Source organism: Artibeus jamaicensis, unplaced genomic scaffold, assembly GCF_021234435.1.
Source record: "Artibeus jamaicensis isolate MK-2021 breed Jamaican fruit bat unplaced genomic scaffold, CSHL_Jam_final contig_519, whole genome shotgun sequence".
NCBI classification, from domain to species: Eukaryota; Metazoa; Chordata; class Mammalia; order Chiroptera; family Phyllostomidae; genus Artibeus; species Artibeus jamaicensis.
The window spans coordinates 8693474-8711104 of NW_026521871.1; the positions used below are offsets into that span (position 1 = coordinate 8693474).

The following is a 17631-nucleotide window of genomic DNA, read 5'->3' on the forward strand; positions in this document are numbered from 1 at the left end:
TGTTGTAAATATAATGCATAATTCTGGCAACTTACTGAAAAGAAAGGCCATACACAACCAATGCAACACCAAAATGAATTCTGGTTCCATTCTAGAAATCCTATAAAAGCCAACATTTCCCTCTTCTCCATTATTATGGTCAATATCCAAATTCAGACCATTGTTATCACTCACTATTACAGTAAAACACTCACAAGCGATCACTGCACATGCCCTCTCCTCCAACTTTGTCCAATTTATCTTGCTAAATCACCTGCCATCTTCCCTCAGCCTAATCTATCAAGATAGCCTTGACTTCAGGGGCATCTTCATCTTTGCCACTCCCCTCTCCTTTGTCCATACTCCACTGACAATTCTTGCTGATCTGTTCTCATTAAGCATCCCAGTTCTCTCATCTGCTACTGTCAGTGCCACAACCCATATCTACCGTTTACAATCTCATGTATCACCTATCTATGCATTCTCCAGATTTTGTTTTAAAATTTGGGTGGATAATGATTTGATACTCCTGGTAATATTAAATATTTACATATAACATATATTACCTATATATAACATATATTCCTAGAGGCCAATGTGAAATTCAGCAATGGCAGTTAACTCTATATGACAGAGCCTCTCAGAAGACCTGAGCTGACAGAGCCAACCTTCACTGGAATATGAGAACAAAAAGTTCTGATATGTTTGCTAAATGGCAAGTTACTCTCCATGTCAGTATAACTATAATGTAAACATCATGTCAGAAGACAGATGTCATCCTTTTCTGCTATGCTATGAACCAACTGTTATGAAGTAGCTGAGCAAGCAGAAACAGATCTTCACTTGCAAATTCAAAGCTGAAAGTCAGAGCTGAATTAAGGAAACTCTTTACAAAGATCACATCAGAGAAGATCCAAACATTAGGACTGCATACCTTTTCAATTTGTTTTTGTTTACTGAGTTCTTTCTGTTGCTTCTCTCTTACTCTCTCTATTTCTTTTTGTTTTTCTGATGCCCTACGATCCTGAAGAACAGATGAATACAACTAATGAATTAAATATGAAATAACTTTAAATTTTAGACTTTTCAATTAATATTACCTTGTAACCTTTTCAAGTTATTTTCTGCATTTATATGAGAAAAGTGCACCAAAGATTTACATTCTATGTTAGCCATTTACCCAAATTCTAAATGCCAAATCAGCAATAGTATCCAATGTTAACCTTACTTAGCAAAATCATTTTACTTATTTGCCAATACAAAAAATCTTTATTACTTCAGTTAACATTCTTGGATAACTAGGTGTCTTGGATTCTTACCAGTTCTGCATGCAAAGCTATTTGTTTTGCCAATCCAACAGAATCACAAATCTAAAAGGGATAAAAGTATAATTTATTACAATACAATGCTTCAAAACAAAACAACAAAAAAGCTGATTTAAGAATGTTCCAGGCCCCAAAACAAGCTTTTGTGCATTTTCTTCAAAGTCTGTGAGTTTCAACTACTGGCTATCACCCCTTTAACACACCCACTCTGACATCTCATATTCATTACTGAGATAGTAAGGTCTGCAAAGAATTAAGCAAGCAGCTCCTAATGCTACTCTAGGCTGAAGACATGTGAAAACAGCTGATTATGGGAATATATTGCATTCCCAGGATAAATTAATGAGGCCAGAAGACTGCACCAGCTATCAGTGACTGGAAAGATATAGGTCTAAAAAACTCAGAAGACCCAATATACCAGCAGCTCAGCTATCTTCAGAGCAACAGACTTTGGTCAACCAACCCAGCTGGACTAGGCAAAGTTCAAGTTGTTTTCCAGATACCTTAGTAAGAACTTTGACTATGATATGTATTTCACAACAGAGACAACACTTGAAAAGGCAGGTACCTTTTCCCCCTCATTGTTTGATTCAAATATATAGCAGATTGATGATAGATTACTTTCACTTCTCCCTCCGGATGTCCGAAGAACAAATCCAAAAAGCCTCTTATTTTCCTGGTGTGTAGCATACAAAACTACACTAGGTAATGGAAACTGCCACAGAAAAACATCAGAAGCAAACATGAGATTTCTCAATCCATTACAACAAACTCATGCTAAGTTACACAAAAATATCCTAAAGAGAACATTAGAACCAATTTTTTTCCTTAACAAAATGGTAATCCAAGAACAAATAATATATTTGGTTTGGATTGCCAGGAAGAGTAAGAACCTGTTGAATACTGCATTTGTTTTATTGTCATTAACACATTTTACCAAGTCAAATTCAAAAGTGATATATATTATGAAATGATTAAACAGAAGGACATACTTACAACTATTTCAAAATAGCTAATTATAAAATAATCTCAATCACATTCCCCTTTTAAATCCTATTAGTTTCTTTACTGTATGATATATGCTCCCTAGCTCAGGAATAAACACATATCACACCAGACTGAACTGGTTATTTTAAGTTACATGGAATGTTCAATTTTAACTTTTTTGGAGAGATGGCCATACACTTAACTATAACAGCCTAAAGATCAATTATAATTGGTACTACTACATCTGAATATACAGAATCAGGATTATTATAAAGACATAAAATGTGTATATGCCCAAAGATACCCACATAGAACTCACCATGAGCCTTGTAACTTGTGTCTGTGGATCAATTAACCTATAATAATAAAAAATTTGGAAAACAAATTTTAATTAGCTTGAAATTATATAAACATTTCTCCCACAGTTTTTTGAGAAAGAGGTTACTACTTACTTCAAACAATCACAAGTGACTAACAAATGTGATTCTGTCATCCGAAAGATGTTATGGATGGCCCGGGCAGCTAAGATTTGGCGCATTGTTTCATACACAACATCTGGATTGTCATCTGATTTCACCTCCATAGAACCAAGGAATCGTACAATAAATAACTGATGAAGAATAGAATCTACAACAGAACAAGGTATGTTATATAGTTTTAAATCCCACATTTGTTTTCCTAATGAATAAAATACACTGCCTCCTTTTATTTTCCAGTGACAATTTCAACCTAGCAGAAGTATTTAGATAACTCCTAACAATAGTGTTCAAGTTACAGGAAAATTAAGGTCTTAAATTCAAATAGCAAAGATTATGCTTCGACAATCGGTGACTGACTAAAAAAAAAGAATTCCTTGTACTACTTTTACATCTTTTCTGTAAGTCTGAAATTAAATAAAAAATAAATAGCTTCTAGAAAAAGGCAAAAAAGTTATGCTCCAGCAACAGAAGAAAACATCTGCTGTTAGGAAAAGCTTAAAGGATATGGTATACATTGAGACTTGACTATGAGGTCAAAAGTCTAATATTCTATAATTTTGTGTGAATAACAAAATCCTAAGTCCAATTAAGTTCTGTTGCTTTAAGTGTGCTTTGAGTAAAAAGAAGAAACTGTGAAGTAAAGATAACATTAAAAGAGCATACAGCAGATGTAAACAACATAAAAGAGCATACAGCAAATGTAAACAACAAATTCTTTACACAGTTTACTTCTGAGAATTTCTAAAACATAAGAATACTGCATGAATAGAGCACGTCTGTTTTACCTTCAGTTTCAGATTTTGTACCTCCTCCGGATTCTCCAAATGGATTTGTCCGCCTGAAAGGTTTTTTAAAAATTATGAGCCAACAGTCAGTTACAATGAACCACATGGAAGGAATATCAATCACTGAAACCAGAGTTAACAACTAAGAGTCACAAAACCTTGTACATGCATTTAAAATAACATTCTAAAATACCCCATTCGGTAAGGAACACTGCTGATGAACAAATTACTCTGAGGAAGGCCATTGTCTTTACATTGGGTCAATAGACTAAACTCAAAGTTGCTGCATTTTAGAAAGAGCTGATGGACTAGAAGTTCAACACACCACACACACACACACACACACACACACACACACACACACACACACTGTAAAAAAACATGTTGCAAAAGTTCACAAATTTAAATAAACTAGGACAGAGAAACAGCTGATTTAGCTTCAATTTTAGCAACTTGAGAAAAATGCAAAACATTTTCTGGGATGGTAAAAACCTCTTTTTAGGTTCTCTAAGTATATGTTGCAAGTTAATTATGATAACTTCAACATTTCTTAGTTTTAAACCTGTACTTCTCAAGGCATACGTTAACAAAATGCAAAACAAAAAAAAACAATTTAGTGATGGAAGCTATCTACCACCTTAGAGTGCTTGGCTCTTGCACACCCACAATGAAGGGAAAAAAGTACAATTCAAAGTAAGTTTTGTTAAGTGGTTCTAAAATAGCATGGGCATTAAGTTAAAATGAAATTATCTCCCCAATACAAGTGTGACCTATTATATCAAATGCTAAATATATTTCTGTGATCAAATGTAAATTTTTCTGGGTTATAGCCAAGCATATCCAAATTAATATATTATCAATTTATTGGGGATTCAACATACTTAAATAATTTGCCTTAAGTCACATTTCCTTCATCCACAACCAAAGAAAAATTTTAATGTTCTGCCAAGGTTATTTCTCATTATATAAACAAAGATGGTTCATTAATTCATAGTGTGATGACTTAGTACCTTACTGGAGATTTCTTATTCTGATACAAGATAGTATTTTCTAATAAACCTAAAACACATACATTACTTTCAAGAATTTTAAAAATATTGTCATGACCTAAAGATAGGACTATCAGCTTTCTTCTGAAAATTTTAATAGCAAATACCTAAGAAGATATGATAAGCAAATTCAGAATTAAATGCTTTTAAAACTAAATTATCTTAACTCATTTAACTGAGGCAGAAAACAAAGAGAAAAACCGGCTATGATTCTTCCCCAACTATCAAAATTATGTTCGGTAATTAAACAATGTACAACACAGCTGATGCACATATGTAAAAGATGACTCTCAAACACAGAAATGGAATCATAAATCTTAGAGACTATGGTATAATACCCCAGTGATGCCATCACCCACCTGCCTCCCTGGCCAGGAGTTTTTGCCTGCCCAGACTGATCTTCACACACGGGAGAAATGATGTCAAACTGTATGGGGGTGTCTGGGGCAACAAGAGAATCCAGAGAGAGAGCAGCTAAATTTGTGGACTCAGATCCTAAAGATCCTGAACTGCTGGTTCGAGCTGTTGATGGTCGAGATTGTCTAAGCACAGAAGAAAACAAAAAGACATTCCATTTAGTTTTCTCTTTTGGAAATTAAACACTTAAACTATGAGAAAAGAAAATATATTCTGTAAGTCAAAGAGAAAACAAATGTTAACAAGCACGATCCCAAATCATAGCTACTTATTTAACAAGAGACTTTTTTCTTTCCAATTATTAAATTCAAAAATATAAATCACCTCAATCTAGAAATAAATTCTAAGGGAATTTGGAATCATTTATTTAGCACTCTCACTGGTAAATTCACCAACTTGAAAATACAATTTCTATGTTGTTTGGGGAACTATTTCATACTAATCTAAGCAGCACTGCTAAAACTGAGCATTCCCTAACACTCTCAACACCCCATATAGTTCTCTAAATAACCCAATCTGGTAACTCACCCTGCTGGCCGCAGGCTCTCATGCCTCTGCTGGAAAGATGGAGAAGGAGTGACAGCTTCCAAAGCGGACTGATTTACTCGTGCAGCAATTTCCTATTTTTTTAAAGGACTAACATTAATAAAGTAAAAAAACCAAAATCTGAATATAATTCTAAATTGTCAGAATGTTCTTGAATTATACATTGTGTGTAAGTTGGAGTTACTAAAGTAGTTCCAGGTACTCTGTCTTAACATTAAGATACACAATTAGCTTTGCAGCATTATAACTTATTTTCTCTTATTTCTTGTAAATGTAGGGGGGGCAGCGAATCTGATTTTTTTCTACTAATATACATATTAGGAAATATTGTTTTTTCTTTACATTTTAAGTATGAAATTTTTTTGGATTAAAGTCTGTATTGCTAGCACCTAGTATTGAGTGTCTGGCATACTGGATACTCAATACATTTGTTAAATAAAGAAATTTAGGCCCTGGCTGGTATGGCTCAGTGGACTGAGTGACAGCCTGTGAACCAAAGGGTCGTGAGTTCAGTTCCCAGTCAGGGCACATGTCTGGGTTGCAGGTCAGGTCTCCAGTTGGGGGCATAGGAGAGGCAACCACACACTGATATTTCTCTCCCTCCCTCCCTCCCTTCCCCTGTCTCTAGAAATAATAAAATCTTTTAAAAAAATTTAGAAGTAGAAAACAGTCACAAAATATTAAAATATTTTATAATTAGGCTGCTGAAGTTTTCATAATTTTCCAAAATATATTTATGCTCAGAAATATCTATATATTAATAGATAAAGTTATCATGGATATGCTCAGACCAAAGTTTGAAGGAAAGCTTTCCATTAGAAATATTTGTAAACTTATTCATTTATTTAAAACACTGGCTAAATAAAATGGCATTTAGATTAGAAAAAATAATCACAAAATATTCTGACATTTCTGAGTCTTCTAGTTAGCAAAAATACCAAGATAATGCCACTAAATGATCAAAATTTCTTCTCTTGATATAGATGATTCTGGATAATCTGGAAACTATTACTTAAAACTTAAGTTTTGATATCTGATAGGAAAGTACAATAAGCCTGAATTTTTCAAGTCCAAACACTGTGTTCTCTAACTATTCCCCAGGTATTAACAAGTCAACTAATTTATATTTTAATTTTTTGTTGCTCAAATAACATAACAGAAAGAAAAGCTAGACTGGCAGGAGATCAAGTTACTAAATGCAAAAGACTTCTCTACAGTGAGCACTGATTTCTTAAACTCATAAGATTATTATAAAACTATCAGAAATTACTAATAGTTTAGAGGTCTGAAATTTTGTTTCTTTGGTTGAAAACTTTTTCCTAGGTACCTAAATTGTGTGTTCGAGGGGAACCCCAAAGCAATTATAATAAAACAAAAACAAACACCGGAACTCTTCCAAAATATTCCCTTCACTTGGGCTTAAAACCTTAGAAGTCATCTTTAATGTCTCTTTCATCCTTTATATCAGTTCTGTTACAATTAGTCCAGTCAATTTCTTTTTACCTGTTTCTATATCTTCTCCCTTTCCTCAGTTCATGCCTCAAGTATGAAAATGTAATCCTTCATGTCCCCAGACACTCCCATCTAATCAATCATTACACCAGTTTAAGACTTAAAAGAGGGAGAACTTTCTAGAGAAACTGGCCCTGTTCTGCTTCAACTGAATTCACATTAACTCCCAGCCAGCCCTAGGAGGCACCTAGGTTCAGAGCACAGCTGGGCTCACCTTCGCTGGCAGAAGTCAGACAGCTCCTGTCCTAAGCCAAGTCTTTTCCCACCTCCATTGTGGTATGGACACACTTGATTCCTTCCAGAGTTCTCTGCATCCCTGGGTTCAGTCTGTATGTTTGGACGGTACCTATGACTATGTCTATACTGCTGAGTTTATCTGGTTTGATACCCTTGCTATTCGAAGTGTAAATGGCAAAATTAACATGCTGACTCACTCCAGCCCTACTAAATACATTTTAAGATCCCCAGGTGATTAGTATGCACATTTTACTTTTCTATTATTCTCCAACAAGAACCTTCAAATCCAAATATATGAGTCAACTCATACTATATCTAAATTTGTTCTTTTGTTTGTTTTCTTATTGCAATGTCTTCTCTTTTCCTCAAAACATGGACAAATCTTACCTAGCTCAGGTTTCAACCATCTCCACAGTTTTTTCTAAAACTGAAGTCCACACTGATCTTAATGTATATTAAGCTTTTGATTATCACAATATGTTTTCAATTACATACTGTTTGTTTGTAATCCTCACCCAATGACATTTTTTTCATTGCTTTTAGAGAGAAAGATATGGATGCGAGAGAGAAACAGAGGCACTGACTGACTGTTTCCCATACACAACCAGACTAGGGACTGGTAGCCAGACCAGGGACTGGTGCCCAGACCAGGGGTTGTATGCGTCTGGACTGGGGGGACTGCAGGCACCCAGACCAGGGATTGAACTCTCAACCTAGGTATGTGTCCTGCCCAGTAACTGAACCCACCACTTTTCGGTTACTGGACAACGCTCCAACTGTGCCGCCACACTGGCCAGGTCAGCACACTGTTTTATATGAAATGTTACAAGTTTTAGTCTTGCCTTCCACATACATAGACTCCTGGAGGACAGCCATGGCTTACTGTTCTCTATCCCCCTTCTCCATGGTGCTCAACACAGCACTACACGAGGTCAGTGCCCAGTAAACATTTGTTAGTTGATAGACTACAGTACCTTTGAAATAATTTATTGTTCTAGGAAGACCATACTTATTATACATGATACTTAAAGCTACCCATTCAAAGGCAAATTAAAAGGTTATAGAACTTAAGAATTACAACTTAATTAATAAAAGCTATATTAGCCACAAACTTATTTAATTTTGCCAGATCTGGATATAATAAAATTAAAATATTACCTCTGGATTTTCACTTAAATATATTTGTTTAGATATATTGTTTATCGTACAGATCCACTACAAGAGGCAAAAACAAAAAAATATGATTAATACTTTTTCTACAGTGCTTCTCTTCTAAAAGAGAATGTTCAATATTTGAATGAAATACAAGTTTCATTAAATGAAGTAACACATAATCTTTTCTATAGGATAAATACCTTCCCATATATTGTTTATAAGCACATATATGTAAATAATTGAAAGTTTAACAGAGCATTGAATAGATTATTTTTAAATCCCAACTTTATTTCATACAAGGAAATAAAAACTATAGCAATTATGTTAAATTACAATTTAGTGATCTATATTTACATTTTTATATCACTTCCCTCTTAATCCTTACCAAACAACACAATCTGCACTCAGGTATCATTATTAACACCATGCAAATAAGTTAGGAGCTAAATATATTCCTGGTGAATATATTTTACACACTTCACTTCTCTCAGGTTTATAAAAAAATTAACATAGAAAACTCTCTGTTTCACTCTCAAACCTCTGATAAACCTCATTAAACTAAACTAATACTCTGTTTGGTAAACCCTGCAGAGAGCAGACTTTTGCCTGTGTTCCTCAGAGACCAAAAGCCAAGTTTTAATACCTATTCTTTTCCGCAAGAAGTAAATTTTGTATTCTCTACAAAACCTGTAACCTTCTCTTTCACCAACACAATTGTAACACCAGATAAAATGGCTCAAAAATCAATCTGTAAGATATTTTCACTATAGGATATTTCTTAAGACAGTTTTCGGCATATCGGTTCCTAGTACTTACTAACTTACCTTCCATATTTGGTGTACTATGAGTAAAAATGGAGCCAAAAATAAAATACTCATGAGGAAGAACAGACATTCCCAAATTTTTGTTTTTCTGTCTTTCATTTCCCTAAGGTTTTTTAAAACCTAAAGTTTACTTTAGTTGCTTCTGGCTGTGCCACATCTGCTGCCACTATATTCTTAATGCAGCACATACTGTCTCAGACGGTGAGAGAAGCAAATAAATTAAACTGTCACCTCATTATACTAACAGCCTGCCAGGAAGCAAGAGTCACAAGGTCACTTCTGAATTAGATCCTTTAAAAAGACAGGACAGAAATAATCTCTAAGATCTCTTCCCAGAGGTCCAACTATAAAATTCTCTGTGAAACTTAAGAATGTTGTTCAAGGAAATTTAACTTTTTTAAAAAGATATTTTTAATTAACCAGAATTTTTCAAATGTCTATAATGAAAACATTAACATGTTTCTCATCAGCAAAAATATCTTAAGCTGTTACTAAAGAAATTAGCTAGATAAAATTTTACCTCTTCATGGTCTTTTTTACTCTCTGCTTGCAAAATTGAAGATCTGAAAAAAAAAAAGAAAAAATTTGAACCTCAACTTTTTTCAAAGTACTTTCAATATGAGAAATTTTTTAATATTTAAAGGTACATATAAAACCAATCAGTATAAAAAAAACAAAACACCATCCAAAACACATAACCAACTAGTATCTTAGGAAAAGGAGACCACCAGAGGCATCAGGACTCAGATTTTAACAAACCTTGACTTTGACTATCTATGCCTTTGACTATGACTATCTACTGAAAAAGAAACAGGTGCTAGTTTCAGAAGACAGCCAATAACAAAGCTGCGCTTCAATTAAGACAATCCATTTCAACCTTCTGACACACGTATTTCAAATACAAATAACTGACCCTAATATAAAACACTAATTTTACTTCATGATTACTTCTCACTGAATGTAGTTAAATAAAAATTTTCAATATATTAATTGCTAACATAGGGATATTTAGCTTTTCTATAAGGGATGTTTATGTTTTAAGAGTTAGAGAATTATTTACTAATCTTGAATCAAACCATTTTCTATTTCTAAGTGAAATAAAAAATGCTGCTAAAAATTGGCAAAAAACTGAAAATACAAAAAGGTAAGTACTTATAGTAAAGTATTAACATTTTGATAATGACAAATGAATACAGGGGCTCCCAACATCTAGCATGATAAATGATACACAGTGATTGACATTCATTATAGGTTTATAGAAGGAATATAAAATTAAACAACCATTTTGAGAAATGTAACATCTAAATACATAAATATGAGAGGGAATGACTTTCAGGGAAACTGGAGATGCTCTGAAGAAAAAGAAAGGTCAAAAACAGTATTTTAAATAGAAAAAAAATTGCAGATAAACATCATTAGGAAAAAAAATTTTAAGATTTTATTTATTTTCAGAGAGAGGGAAAGGGAGAGAAACATCAGTCAGTTGTCCCTCGCACAGCCCCCAATGGGGGAACTGGCCTGCAACCCAGGCACATGCCCTGACAGGGAAGCTAACTTGAAACCTTTTGGTTCACAAGCAGGCACTCAATCCACTGGGCCACACCAGCCAGGGCAGGAAAAATTTTAAATTATGGTATATATCCTTAACTGGATTATAATGTAGCCATTATGTTTCTAGTGAGTGAATGCAGATGCAAATTACATATATAGTATTTCATCAACTATTTAAAAACTATAGTTAAAACGGTAAGGCAAGACCAAAAAGTTAAGTGTTGCTCTGGTTAGTGATATTATAGCTTTTTTTAATACTCCTTTTTATATTTTTCTGTGCTTTTCAAAAATTTGTTCTATGGATTCTCATTTAATGAAAATATAACAAAAAAATTTTAAATAGAATATAAGCATTAACGGACTAAATCATTTGATCAGAAATATTAATGTCTAAAAATAACATTATAGCTGGCACCTAGTATTAATACATGCTACACACATTACATATTGTAGATGTTGATTTTTCCTTAACAATTTACATAGTAGGGATTATGACCTTCTTCCCGATTTTACATGTACAGAAATCGAGCTCAGAGACGTCATGTAACTTGTCTAAGACCACACAGTTAGTGGGTCCAAAATTTGAACTTTCTAACCCCAAGGTTGGGGCTTTTTCCATTGTGTTGCCTTCCCCACACCATGCAGGATTTTCAAGTGACCAGTCTCAACATGAAATCACAGTTCTTTACCATATGACCATGCTTTGATAACCTTAAAATATTAAGACATCATTTAACCATTCCAGAAAGGAAAGTTCAACTCATTTCTACAAAAAATTATCTTAATAAATAATAACCCTAAAATATCTATAAAATGTCTGAATGGAAAGGAATTATCCTACATTTTAGTAGTTTAATATATTACAAACTTTATTAATACTGAGAAAAATACTTACTTTTTCCCATCAAAAGAGGTAATCTGAAAACAGTACCGCCTGTCTTCACAGTCCACAGCCATGACTGAACAGTTGTCTATGTCCATGGCCAAGCCTCCTGCTACATCCCCACGGGCCTGACTCATTAAGTTTCCACCCTGAGTGAAGTAAAACTGTCTGTCCCAGGTAGATGATACCAAGCCTGTTTTACTAAATAAAGAAAAGTACATTCATGCTTTAATAACAACGCACACAAAATCTTGTAAGTCAGACACAAGATGAAGCACATCACAAAGAACCAGCTTGAAAAAAAGCACCAAGGTGCCTAGAAAATATAAGTATCAGTTTTTCATCTCTAAAATAAATTCACATATGCTGACCACTTGTGAGAATGTGTGTGAATATATTTCTAAAACAAGTCTGGAAATTACCAAATTACACCTGTTATACTAATGCTCCATAAAATATAGCTCAATTTTTCAAGGGTGAAAATTAAAAGCAAAAGAATTTATTTTACTCCTAGAGTTAATGTGCTTTATCCTATCTTCGGGTAAAAACTAAAATCTGACTTGATAGTATAATTAAATATATTTTAAAGTACGATAAATAACATTTAAGGGCATTCATGTTATGCTATATTTAATTTAAACTCAAATTGATTTCACTTTTTAAAATAATTTCAAATTATTCAACAAGTATCTAAACAATTTACTTTTGAAAATTATTCATGAACCCAATAGGTCAAAAAGTTCACATAAATACTATTATCCCTAACTAAAAAGGTTCGACCTTTAGTAAAATCAAAACAATCTGGCAGACAATATCCATTATATATTACATTCAGTTGCTAATACCTTAAATAATATACAATATAAAAAAATATATATATATACAATATATAAAAACAACAAGTTTTCTTACTTCCTAGCATTAAGGTATCCGGCCTTTCGGGTTAAATTTCGATTAACAGGAAATTTCATGGGATCTGGGTCAGGCACATATAAAGGGTCACTGGCTACTTCCAAATCCTCTATTGTCTGCTGCATGGTCTCTATATCACTGTCCATTTCCCTGCGAACACTAACACAGAGAACAGGTTATTTACTACCAACCACAACAGAGAAGGGCTCCTTATCATTCATGTTCATCTGTTACTTATTTTGCATAAATTTTCTTAAAGAGCAACAGTGGTATGGGTGGCTAAAGTAACATGAACATGGTATAAGCTTACATTTTATTTAAAACTTAGATATTTTGGAAACAATACTAAATTCAAAAACTAATGAAGCCACATTCAATGTCTGGCTTTAGAGAAATGTTCAAACTCTTCTGTGCCTTTCAAACAATAATCATTTTCATCTCCCTCTATACCTCAGACTGACTACATCACTGCTCAAACCTTTGAACCTGATTAGAAGTGCTTTCTCTCTCTAAGCTTTCATGGCTTGGAAAACAAGATTTATTTAGTAATCTCCAATCTATCCCCCACAATTCAGGTAATTATGAAGATAATTCACTTATGGATAATTATTATGTATCTGTTATATTCACAGTTAAGACCTAGTTTAGAAACAATAAAATACCCAGAGATTTGACACTGCTATGAAATTCAGAGTTCAGATTCTGTGGAAAAGATGTGTGAAAAAAATAAGAAGTGTTCGTAAGACATGCTAGAAACACTCACATGGCAGGGAAAACAGCCACTCAGAAAATTAAATGGTAAATATTTTTAGATTATGACAATCAGCTGTTAACTTATCATTCACGTAACTTCATTTTCAACTTTAAGGAAGAAAATACTTACTTTTGTACACTAGTTCCAATATTAGTTAAGAATTCTTCCAGTTGTTCATTGAGGTTTTCAGAACCCATCTTAAAGAAACTTATCTGAGGCAAGAGGGTGTGAGAGTGGGAGGATGAAAAACGGAAACAACCACATACACAAAGCACTTTAAGTGGATCATAGAAACAAATTCCAAGATATAGGGTAAGTAAAAAACAAAGGATTATTCCCACCTGTGTAAAAACAGGTTGCAGTTTACAATGACCTCTGCTGGTCATGGGCCACTGAAGAAACTGAAGTTAAATTTCACTGTACATCCTTTTATATATTAATACATGCATATAATAAGCAATTTTTTAATTGGAAAATAAATCTTAGACCATTTCAGGTAAGTCATATGGATAAACTACTTAATTTTTAACACAAAAAGTTTTACATCTGAGGAGTAATGATACTCATACTTAAAGAAATAATCAAATTTCTTTAAACTCTCACTTTTAGGGGGCTGCCATCTCATATTACACAAATTTCATTTTCTAACCCCCTTCCTGATGCACACCTCTTGGGACACTTTGGAGTTCATGAGTATTTTTAACTCAGGAAGTATATAAGCAGCATGAAACAAATTCTTATCAGATCTACTGTGAAGAAAGAGTGAGTAGAAGCTCCAGCAACAGGTTAACTCCATTCATTCAACTTTCTGTTCCTTGTCCCCAACTGTGATGGACAAGATCTAAATACAAGATAAATGGTTTCATTTACCATAAAATATATGAAGTCTTCATCTACAAAGAAAACCCTTTTCCCTAATTTCCTCAAAATTACATTCTGATGATATTTTAAATTAGTTCTTAAAACATAGGCACAAACTTGTATTTTGATCTTAGTTTGTAATATGATATCCTTACATGTAACATAAATATCATACTTTAATATAAAGATTTTAGGGCAGTTATAATCCAAAACACAGTGTAGCATTCACCTGAGCTTGCATGTACCCAAGTAGAGGTTCTAACAAAGCTATTTTCTTCTTGTACTGAAGAGTATTTAATGCACAAAAATAATGCATCATGGTCTGGTGTTGTTTTTTCCTGGAAGTGTAGACATCTTCTGTTACTTCATACTTCACCTTTAAGGGTAAGATTAAAAATACTATTATTTATTTAATTTTGAAGTAGTGGCTATTAAGAAGAGCCCATGTAAGAAAAAAAGTACATCACCAGCAACTGTGCATAGATTTCTATTTCCTTAGGTATTAGAAATCCTGCAAAATATTGGCTAAGATAGTTTTTCTGTTTTACTACCAACCACTTCATTTTAAAATATATTAAAAGCAGAATCCTGCATGTAACTAAGAATAGTATATTAATAAACTGAGCATGTCAGAGAAAGTCTGCCACACAGAGGAAGGGCAGACAATCGGTTTTAGCTTAGCCATTAGTCTTTGACCTTGTCAGCTCACAGCATACCACTCTCTGCTGCTGGTTCTTTCCCTACTGTCCCTCCACTCTTTTATTTGTTTTCCTTCATCCACACTTAAAATGTGTGCTCCCTTAACTTCGTGTATTCAGACAACAAACATTTACTGAGCACCATTTATGTAATATGTAGTAGGCTCTTCTATCTTCTTGCTTTCTTGAGAATACTAAATCAAGTACGAAAAAAATATTCCATACACCAATGGCCCCCAAATTTCTACCTCCTGCCCACCACTCTCACGAGTGTCAAAGGAAGCACATGTCCACCTGGGCTCTTTATGTATGTGTGTATGGGGGCAGGGGGTGTGCTGGAAATACACAAAACTAAAGACAGCATCTTCTCCGTAAAACCTGCTCCTCTACTTTGTTTTTCAGCTTTCTTAACGATCCAAGACCCATCCTATCATCTAAGAATTCTAGGACTTTTAAAATATTTTGATTGTATTTTTCCCATTACCATTTATCCCCCTTATACCCTGCTCCACCTCCCCCACCCTTCTCCATTCTGCAATCACCACACTGTTGTCTGTGTCCATGAGTTCTTTTTTGCTCGATCCTTCTACCCCACCACCATTCCCCAGAGTCTATTCTGATTGTTAGTTCAGTTTGTTCATTAGATTCCACATGAGTGCAATCACATGGTTATTTGTCTGGGACTTATTTTTTATTTCTCCTCCTAACCTAAGTCCTATCAATTCTACTAATGAAATACCTTCCAAAAGTATTCCTTCCTCTCCACTTTCAATAATCACCTTAGCTGAGACTCTCCTAATATCTTTGCAAGCTATTCTGATAACTTTTCACTGAATTCCCTCCAGTGGCCCCTTCACATTCCCATTAGTATTTCTATCTGTAGCACAACTGCATAGTTAACTCAGAGTCTTTTGGTGGCTGCCCACACCCTCTAACACAAATTTCAAAGTCATTAGCATAGTAATCTGGCCCCAAACTACTACCTGCTTGCCATCTCTGCCATACCTACCCAAATTCCTCCTATGCTCCAAACACACAGAAAGGATTATCTTTCCATTATAATTATTGCCAAAGTTTCATGAAAACTTGCTATAAGCCAGGTACTCTGCAGGCATTATCTCCTTTCATTTTAAGAATTACTAAAGTTATTTGTTTGTTTGTTGATAGAGAAATAAAGGCTTGAAACTAACCACTATATGACTTCAGGCAAATAAGTGAGAGAGGTGAGATTCGTCCCCAAGCAATCTGACTCCAGAGCCAGTGCACATAAACCTTAACACTCTTCAGACTCTACCATGTACTACAAAAGCTGTTTTTCCTCCAGGAATGCCCTCTCCCCAATTCCAAACCTGTGAAGTCCACTCATCTTCCATGCAAATATCACATCCTACAAGTATAACCTTTCCCGGTTCACCAAAGTTGACTGCTGCACTCTCTGTGCTGTCCCAGTGTTTTGTTACATATTCTATTACTGCACTTAATTCAGAATACATGCACTCTCTTCATCCTTGTACTCTGACATCTAGTCCAGTCACATGCCTTCACACAGGAAGTCTTTGATGAATGTGGTTTACCCACTCTTTGAGGGCAGGAGTGGAGTCTATTCACATTGTTCATCCAAGGTACCCAACATATAGTAGGTGCTCAATTCATTTTTAAAAAAATTTTTAATATGTTTATTGATTTTAGAGAGTAAAGAAGGGAGAGAGAAAGAAACATCAATGTGAAACATTGATCTGTTGCCTCCCATACATACACTCCAACCAGGGATCAAACCCACAACCTAGGAATGTGCTCTGACCAGGAATCAAACCTCTCCACCTTCTGGTGCACAGGATGATGCTCTAACCCAGCCACACTGGCCAGGGCTCAATTAATTTTTAAACAAAATGAAATTGATGAAAGATGTTTTTAAAAATACCTATAATAGCCAGAGGCAATGTAAAATATACCAAAATTCATTCCTAGAGCTTTTAACTACTTTGCTAAGGCAAAGTAACAAAACAATACAGATTTCAAAATGTATTTATTATTTATATCATCATGTAATCAGTGGACTAAAATTAGAAATATGAGAAATGTTCCCTTTATTGTTCATAGTAGCTGTTGCACAGTAAATCCTACCCAATCATAGATTCCCACAGGTGGTCACTGTGCCCACCCACACCTGCAGCCGAGGCTACACACACAGACTCCCAGGCACAGAGATCACCTCACACACAAGCAACTAGTGGAGGCCTACTCATCAAGCCTTGGATTAGGCACTGAGAGAGAAATGACTTTAAGGAGCATCTAAATGAACTTATTATTATTTGTCCTTCACTCAAATGCATTTGTCCTCAAATATAGTGTAACATTTCTGGATTAACTCCTTGAAGAAGTATCAAGAAATTTATTTATTTTTTCCCCTGTAAATCCAAAGGTCATAACAGAATTTCACTGATTATGTATGCATAACTACTGTATCTCAGAAGACATTTTTTAATACATACAGGATCAAATAACAGAACAAATGCAATGCTATCAAAATACAAAGCAAAAGGATACAATGTTATATATTGGGCATAAATTACATTTTTGAAATTGTTATGTTTACTCATAAAATTTTGTCAGCAGAGAAGTACTTTCTTTAAAGAGTCAATCACTAACCATCTTATAATTAAGAATTATCAAAAAG

General features: G+C 34.2%; 1 protein-coding gene across 2 annotated transcripts in view; it reads right to left on the bottom strand.

Moving 5' to 3' along the window:
• The window catches only part of APPL1 (adaptor protein, phosphotyrosine interacting with PH domain and leucine zipper 1), a 33761-nt gene that overhangs the window by 411 nt on the left and 15719 nt on the right, over window positions 1-17631 (bottom strand). Inside the window, exons 8-21 of one of the 2 annotated variants that reach the window (XM_037132111.2) lie at window positions 14486-14632; window positions 13525-13607; window positions 12642-12800; window positions 11742-11930; window positions 9816-9858; window positions 8475-8531; window positions 5550-5641; window positions 4964-5146; window positions 3556-3608; window positions 2744-2918; window positions 2611-2647; window positions 1873-2019; window positions 1299-1349; window positions 914-1003 (exon numbers count right to left, since the gene is read on the bottom strand). In XM_037132111.2, coding sequence (XP_036988006.2) covers window positions 914-1003; window positions 1299-1349; window positions 1873-2019; window positions 2611-2647; window positions 2744-2918; window positions 3556-3608; window positions 4964-5146; window positions 5550-5641; window positions 8475-8531; window positions 9816-9858; window positions 11742-11930; window positions 12642-12800; window positions 13525-13607; window positions 14486-14632 — 1506 coding nt within the window. The remainder of the gene's footprint in view (window positions 1-913; window positions 1004-1298; window positions 1350-1872; window positions 2020-2610; window positions 2648-2743; window positions 2919-3555; window positions 3609-4963; window positions 5147-5549; window positions 5642-8474; window positions 8532-9815; window positions 9859-11741; window positions 11931-12641; window positions 12801-13524; window positions 13608-14485; window positions 14633-17631) is intronic. The other variant, XM_037132112.2, reaches the window with a different exon arrangement.